Source organism: Malania oleifera, chromosome 3 (genome assembly GCF_029873635.1).
Source record: "Malania oleifera isolate guangnan ecotype guangnan chromosome 3, ASM2987363v1, whole genome shotgun sequence".
Lineage (NCBI taxonomy): Eukaryota > Viridiplantae > Streptophyta > Magnoliopsida > Santalales > Ximeniaceae > Malania > Malania oleifera.
Window position 1 is genome coordinate 38256216 of NC_080419.1, and position 8622 is coordinate 38264837.

General features: G+C 36.4%; 1 protein-coding gene across 1 annotated transcript; it reads left to right on the forward strand.

Moving 5' to 3' along the window:
- Positions 1–4045: 4045 nt before the first annotated feature.
- Positions 4046–4663, forward strand: LOC131151277 (uncharacterized). The gene is made up of 2 exons (XM_058102530.1): positions 4046–4286; positions 4386–4663. The coding sequence occupies exons 1-2, from the start codon at positions 4046–4048 to the stop codon at positions 4661–4663; spliced, it is 519 nt and encodes a 172-aa protein (XP_057958513.1).
- The last annotated feature ends 3959 nt before the right edge of the window (positions 4664–8622 follow it).

Consider the following 8622-nt stretch of genomic DNA (forward strand, 5'->3'; position numbering starts at 1 on the left):
AAGTGTGGGAGAATCAAAGAATGATAAACTAAATTAACAATGGGATTCTCCAACAATTTTCAAGTGTTTTGGGGTTGTATTTATAGGCAAAAATCCCTTGTGACCATTATATAGCCGTTGTGACCTTAAAATATATTTTTATGTGGAAAACTAACCATTTTTCAGCCTTTGGGACACTTTCCCAAGAAGGTCGGTCGAGCAGGCTCAAGGTACGGTCAACCGAGGCTTGAAATCCGCGAGTTTCGGTCGACCGTAGTGAAGGTTCGGTCGACCGGCCTCGACTTTTCTGCGCGGACACTGTTCAGTGTTTTGACCATAACTTTTTCTATACAACTCCAAATTAGATGTTCTTGATATTAATAGAATGTTAAGAGAAAATCCCACAACTTGTATGAAAACATTTTAGGATAATGAGTTTTGGTTTGAGAAAAATGCCCATCAATGAGACGGAAAAAATATGAATGGAGTTTTTCTCTTACGGACACGTTTCAGTGTTTTGACCATAACTTTTTTTGTGTAACTCCAATTTGGACGTTCTTGATATCAAACGCAAGCTATAGGAAAATTCCACAATTTTCATGTTGAACATGGTTTGAGATGAGATCGAATTGAGTGAAAATATTGCTCATTTCTAACATTTGGTCAACTGGCCGGTTGAGCGACCCCGTTGAAAAATTTAGTTTTTGCCTTCTTTTAACTTTAAAACCATTTAAAAACCTTTGTATAAGTTAGAAATTTTATGAAAAGAGTTTTTCATGTTACTTGGACGTCCTATGATCAATCTAAGGTCAGGTAGAGCTTCAATTTTAAATCATGTAAGATGCATGCACATTCAACCCTAATTACTATTACAACCTAGAAAATAGATAAAGTCTTTGTGTCTTCTGCTCCTCAATGCTCCATGGAATATGCCGATTGGTGTTCTTCTCAGTGTTCTTTACGACTTCCATTTTGCATTCATCACTTGTACTTACAGAAATATAAACTTGTTCACACTCAGTTACACAAGTGGGATACTATAGTTTGTCATTATCAAAACAGGGATCGGACTCAAAAAGTCAACATATATAATAATTATTATTAATTATATATATATATATGTGTGTGTGTGTGTGTGTGTGTGTGTGTGTGTGTGTGTATGTAAGTTTAGGATAGGAAGTATCTTAAACCATTTCCAATTCAATCCTCTCAGAAATAATAATAATAATAATAATAATAATAATAATAATAATAATAATAATAATAATTATTAATTATATATATATATGTGTGTATATATATATATATATATATATGTAAGTTTAGGATAGGAAGTATCCTAAACCATTTCCAATTCAATCCTCTCAGACCCCTCCCTTTTGCATGGTTGTACGGTTCTCTCTCTCTCTCTCTCTCTCTCTCTCTCTCTCTCTCTCTCTCTCTCTCTCACAGATTTCTCTCCATTTCCTGACCAAGTAAAAAAAAAACATCATATCTGGGTCCTAACTCCGCTCCTGAACGTTTTAAACAGAATGATTTCATCATTTGGACGTCGTAGACACCACTCCAGGGTTAAGGTAAGGGGAATAGATTGTGTCAGGTTTTTTATTTTTAAAAATTTAACCCATTAAATTTGAGTATATGATTTTGGGAATATTTTATTTTTTGAAAATAAATTAAACTGCAGGGATTTGATCAGATCGGATTTTTGGGAATATTTTTGGGATTAAATTAAACTGCAAGGATTTGATCAGATTGGGTTTTTGGGAATATTTTTAGGATTAAATTAAACTGCAGAGATTTGATTATATCAGATTTTTGGGAATATTTTGGAATTAAATCAAACTGCAGGGATTTAATTTTATCGAGTTTTTTGGGATTTAATGGAAGTAAATTAAATAGGTGAAATTGATCGTACCCATGTTTTTATTTAAATTTAGTGAATATATGTTTCTGAAAATTTCTTGGGTACTTTATGAAATAATTATTATTATATAAATTGTGTGGTGTGAGAATAATTTATTTGTTTTTATTGTATAATTAAACCAGTTGGAATTTTTATGGTATTATATGGAAAGAATTGTGGTATTATACTGATTTCTGGAATTTTTGGGAATAATGCGAATATTTTGGATATGATGATTTTATACGGATTTATGAATATAACAGGTTTTATACTGATTTGTGAATATGACAATTTTATACCGAATTGTGAAAATGAGATCATGTTATTGCTTTTATTATATAAATTGTATTATATGGTATAATAAACCTGATGGACCTGATATGTAAAGGAAGCTTGGTACCGTAGTTAGTAAGATATGTTAGTGAAATCACACTATTCTAAGAATGTTGGTAATTGGATAGTCGATTTGGCCAGAGAAGAGTAGTGTACCCTCCTGGCATACAAGACAGCATGAGGTTGTACCCTCCTGGCATATGAGACGGCATGAGGTTGTACCCTCCTAGTATGTGGACCAACATGGGGTTGTACCCTCCCGATATATGGGCCAGCATGGGGTAGGCAAATCGTAGTTACAGAAATAGTATGTTGACTTAACCTGGTGGTAGGCCAGCCATGGCTAAGTCTAATCTTCGAACCGCACAACCTGATCATGTGGGGTTAATAAATGATGTTATATGATTGTCCATTCAGGAAGGTTCTTTTATACATATATGTAAATTAATGTAAACAAAGAAATTTATTGAACCAAAGCATATTTTGAAAAGAGAATATATGTTTTCAAATATATATATATATATATATATAGAGAGAGAGAGAGAGAGAGAGAGAGAGGTGTGAGTATAGTTTTACATGATTTCTCAGTCAAGGTTAATTAAGAAATGAATGTTTTCTTGCTATACTAAAGCTCATGTTGCCACACACTGATAATAATCTACTTCGTCTTACTGAGAAGTGTCTCACTCAAATAATTCTAACATTTCAGGGAATACAAGGAACCAAGCCTAGAAAGCTCCGGGGCAAGACTAGTTAGTGTTGGTTTGAAGTAAGTTTAGGTGAGACACTGACATGTATATATATATGAGCGTTCATATTACACCCCAAATAACAAAACGTATATATATCCGCTACTTGTTTAAAATTGAATTATGGATAGGTGTACCCGGTACCCCACTTCGAGTTTCGGTTGTTATGGTTATGGTATCAGAGATATATGTATCGAGCATGACACTGCGAGCCCATCGGGTTCGAGGCTCCATAGTGGTGGTATCAAAGATATAATGGAAATATATGTATTATTGTTATTATGTTATGAGAATTTTTGGAGCGTCACAATTGTGGTATAAGAGCCTAGGTTGCTAGGTTTTGCAAACTTTAGCGGATAACAATACCAGAGTATAGGTATGAATTTTAATGAGGATGGGAAATGGGTCGATCAAGATTTATAGTAAGTCATTATTAGAGATTAAATTGGTATTTAGGGTTTTGTCTCGCAGCCTCGAGGAAAAAATTTCGTGATGGTGTTCTATGATTTTCCTGAAACGACGGTTTCAGGAATACCACGGCAAACCATCAACGATTTTTGTTTCTGAGTAGTAAGACTAAATCTTAAATTGGGAACATGGTCGGTGAGTTGGTTGGTTGTACGAGGAAAGTTCCAAAGGGGGAAGCCCAAGTATTTTAGTATGAGGATATAGTACATTTTATAGTTTCTTAGTTAAATGACTGTATCGATCGTGTTATGATAATGGGATTCTAAGATTATTTTGTCCTATCTTTAGGATGGACCCTGGGGATAACAATGCAAATGCTGGAGGTTGTAGCAACATGGGGGCTTCCAATGTGGACAACAGTGACCCCAATCCAGTGCTACGCGGATTAGCCCAGCAGATCATGGCAGAGATTATGAGAAACTCAAGAGAATTGAGCTGTCCACATGCTGACTAGGGATGCACTATAAAGCAAATTACCTATATGAATCCCCCAACTTTTTTAGGAGGACCCAACACATTCGTTGCAAAAAACTGGGTCTAGGAAATTGAGGAAATACTAGCAGTCCTTCCCTACACCGATGAACAGAAAGTTTTGTATGCTACTTTTAAGATGACTGGGAAGGCCAGACATTGGTGGAGATTAGTGAGGCTACAAGAAGATCAGAGGCTAGTACCTGCAATCCTGACTTGGAGCCATTTTAAAGAAATCTTCTTTGATCGATACTTCCCCACTACCACCAGAGATGCTAAGGCGGAGGAATTCTTGAACTTGACTCAGGGGCATTTGACAGTCCAGCAGTATGCAACTAAATTTGTGGAGTTGTCCCGCTGCGCTCCATATATGGTTCCAGGTAAGTCAAAGAAGGCGTGGAGGTTTGAGAAAGGCCTGAGATAGGGGATCTACAAGTAGGTGGTGGCTTCTCAGGTTTAGAATTTCTCTGAGCTGGTAGATAAAACCACTATATTGGAGACTAGTCTGCAGAGGAGTGCGGAGATGCTAAATCAGAGGAAGAGACCCATGCCTCCTAGTTTTCAAGCTGGTACAAGTCAAGGTCCACAAAGGAGAGATAACAACAATGTGGGCCAAAGACAGGAAATGGGAAATCGAGCTGGACAGGAAAATCCATCACACCCTACTTGTCCTAAATGTAACAAAAGGCATAGGAGGAAATGCCGAGTTGGAATATATACATGTTATTGGTGCATTAGACCTAGGCACATTGCGTGAGAATGTTGTGGGCCATTGAACAATGCACCCACTCCTAGTCAATTTCGAGGAAATAACCAAGCACCCCGAGGCAACCAGTAGAGGAACACTACCCAAGCATGGGTTTATTCACTTGCACCGAGAGATGCAGAGAATTCTGGTGACGTGGTGACATGTACTATTTTTATGTTTTCAAATAAAGCTATTGTATTATTTGATTTAGAAGCAACACATTCTTTCATATCTCTAGGGTATATCAAATTGTATATGATAGAAACTCAACTATTAGAAGCCGAATTATCTGTAGTCACACCAACAAGAACAGTAGTGATATGTAGAAAAGTGCTTAGAGACTATTCAATCTGTATTTAGGGAAAGATGCTACCCGCCAATTTAGTAGTGTTTGACATGCACGGATTTGATGTGATTCTGGGAATGGATTGGCTAACCTCCATTTATGCCAGTATTGATTGTTACAAGAAAGAGGTAGTGTTCAGACCTCTTAGGGAGTAGTGCAAGTTTGTAGGGTCGTGTGTGCGCTTCTCACCACAAATTCTATCTGTTATTCAGACAAAGTAGCTACTCCTAGAGGGATGTCAGGGATACCTAACTTGTGTGAAGGAAAAACCAGAGGGAGAATTAAAGTTTGAAGATGTCCCAGTAGGGAGGGCATTCTCTGATGTATTTTCAGAGGATTTACCTGGGTTGCCTTCTGACCATGAAATCGAGTTTGCCATTGATTTATTTCCAATTACGGCACCAATCTCTAAGGCTCCATACAAAATGACTCCAGCAGAGTTGAAAGAAATAAAAGAACAGTTACAGGAGAATCTGGATAAAGGATTCATCAGATCCAATATGTCACCATGGGGAGCACTAGTTCTGTTTGTAAAAAAGAAAGACGGGTTGATGAGGATGTGTATCGATTACCGGTAAATAAATAAAGTGACTACTAAGAACAAATACTCGTTACCTCGTATTGATGATCTGTTTGACCAACTTCAAGGGGCACAAGTCTTCTCCAAGATCGATCTTCGATCCGAGTATCATCAGGTGAAAGTCAAATCAAAGGATGTTCCAAAGGCTACTTTCTGAACTAGGTATGGCCACTATGAGTTCTTGGTTATGCCTTTTGAACAGACTAATGCTCTTACTGCATTTATGGACTTGATGAACAAGGTTTTCCATAAATATCTAGATCAGTTTGTGATGGTGTTTATCGATGATATTTTGATTTATTTGAAGAGTACCGAGGAACATGAGACTCATCTGATGTTGGTACTTTAGGTGCTAAGATAAAGGAAGCTTTATGCTAAATTCAAAAAATGTGAATTCTGGCTAGGAAAAGTTGCATTCCTATATCACGTGATTTTCGAGGGAGGTATTTCCGTGGACTCGAGTAAGATAGAGGCAGTAGTAGATTAGGCGAGATCAAAGAATGTTCACGAGGTCAAGAGTTTCTTGGGTTTGGAAGGGTATTATTACCGATTTGTAGAAGATTATCTAAACTATCAAGTCCTCTGACACATTTGACAAGAAAGAATGTAAAATATGAGTGGACATATGTGAACAAAGCTTCCAGGAATTAAGACAATGACTCATCACTGTGCCAGTGCTGACTATTCCTTTAGCGGAAGGTGGTTTTGTGATTTACAGTGATGTGTCTTGGAAAGGGATTGGGTGTGTATTGATGCAACGAGGGAAAGATATTGCATATGCTTCTCGGAAACTCAAGGAGTACGAGAAAAATTACCCTATGCATGATTTGGAATTGGCAGCAGTGGTATTTGCATTAAAGATTTGGAAGACATTATATGTATGGTGAAAGATGTGAGATTTTTACAGATCATAAAAGTCTTAAGTATTTCCTCATGTAAAAGGAGCTGAACATGAGATAAAGAAGATGGCTTGAACTAATAAAGGATTAAGGCCGCTCAGATGAAAATACGGAGTTTATCAAGATTAGAAGTAAAGTATAGAGTGGACTGGGAGGCTGATTTTAATATCTCAATTGATGGGGTTTTGAGGTTTCGCACCAGATTATATGAACTCGGTGATGCTGAGATTAAAAGAATCATTCTGGAAGAGGCACATCGCTTTCTTTATATAGTGCATCCAAGAAGCATTAAGATGTATAGGGATTTGCGAGAATCTTTCTGGTGGAACAAAATGAAGAAAGAAATTGTCCAATTCATGGAACTGTGCCTTACATGTCAGAAAGTGAAGGCTGAACATCAAAGACCAGTAGGGCCATTGCAACCACTTCACATTACCGAATGGAAGTGGGAGTATATTTCCATGGACTTTGTAACAAGGTTGCCACCAGCACTGCATGGGCAAAACGCCATTTAGGTAGTTGGAGACCATCTGACAAAAATTGCCCATTTTGTTCCAATCAAAGTTTGCTATTTCATGAATAGATTGGTAGAGTTGTATGTTTAGGAGATAGTTAGATTGCATAGCATTTCATCCCCAGACTGATGGACAATCTGAGAGGACGATTCAATTATTGGAGGATGTGTTGTGGGCATGTGTGCTGAATTTTAGAGGAAGTTGGATTCAGTATTTACTACAAGTGAGGGTTTGTAATAAATTTGGGGCGGGACCACTATGTGTGTGGCTGCTCGCTCTTTCTAGAGTCGGATGAGAATTTCAGTAAATTTCAGAGTTTGGGTTGAATGTTGATTAGAAAATTTCAAAGACAAACTTTTTATAAGGAGGGGAGGATGTTGAAATTGGTGTATTCCTAAGAAGGGGGTGAATTGGAAATTTAAAACTTTCTTAGGTCAAATTCAGATCACAATCAGTATTTTACAACCTAGGGTCTTTCTAAGTATTAACCAATTCAATTGAAATCAAACTGAGCAAAAATGTAAAGCAATTGAAGTAATCTTAGTATTTTTGAAACATTCACAGTAATTAAAATAACAATATTCAAGTGCATAAATTTAAGTGCGGAAATTTAAAGTTGACATAAGATATATTATCGGGGTTCAGCCAATACTGCCTACATCCCCGCCTCAGCTCGCAAGCCTGAGGATTACCACTATTACTCACTTAACGGGTGGAGCGACACCGTTTACAATACCAGGTCAAATTACTAGGGCTAACCTCAACCTTTACAACCTCTCCTTAAAGGCGCGGAGAAGACCCACCTCAGGCCACGCCTGAATTACAACCGATCAATACAAATTTTGCGTACAATGAAAGGTGCTTCTAACACAAGTAGATTTGTACAAATTATGATCTAAATATGCACTCACATATAATAAGAATATATGCTCAAGTGAGATAATATCTAACAAGATTTCAACTCTCCAAAGATGTACATAAACGTGTGTATACGTGAGAGTGACTACCTTTGATTTAGAAAAATTATAATTAGTATACAATATCAAAGGAACTTTGAATCTCAAGGTAAGAATCTCAACAATAATATTTTTCAAATATTAAGCAAAACAGAGTTTTAGAGATCAAGCTTGCTAAAAAATAGTTTATCAAATAGTATAAGCAAGCTTTTGAATCTGGCAATGAAGATTCCAAAACTCATAAGCTAAAAAGGGTTATTCTCAAATAATATTTATCAATCAAATATATTGAGAAAAACCCTAGTTTTACTCTCCAAGAAAAATATTAAACAATGCAAGACAATGAGAGTAAAAAGCTTCAAGAACAATATATGTAAGCTCACACAAGTGAGAATCAAACTCACTTTAATTTGCAATTAGTTTGCAAGAAAAAGCACAAGAAAAATATAACTCTCTGTTTTAAAAAGATTTAGCAAGAATAAAATGAGAAAGTATCAAAATTTTGGCTTGGAAATATGAAGAATACGCAATGTGGGCTCAAGAAAATATGAGAGAGTTTTTGGCTAATTATATTGCTAATCCATGTTTAATCTCTCCAAATGAAAGGGTATATATAGATATTCAATGAATTATAACAGTTGGGGGACACAAAGGTCATTTTAAAATTTTTTA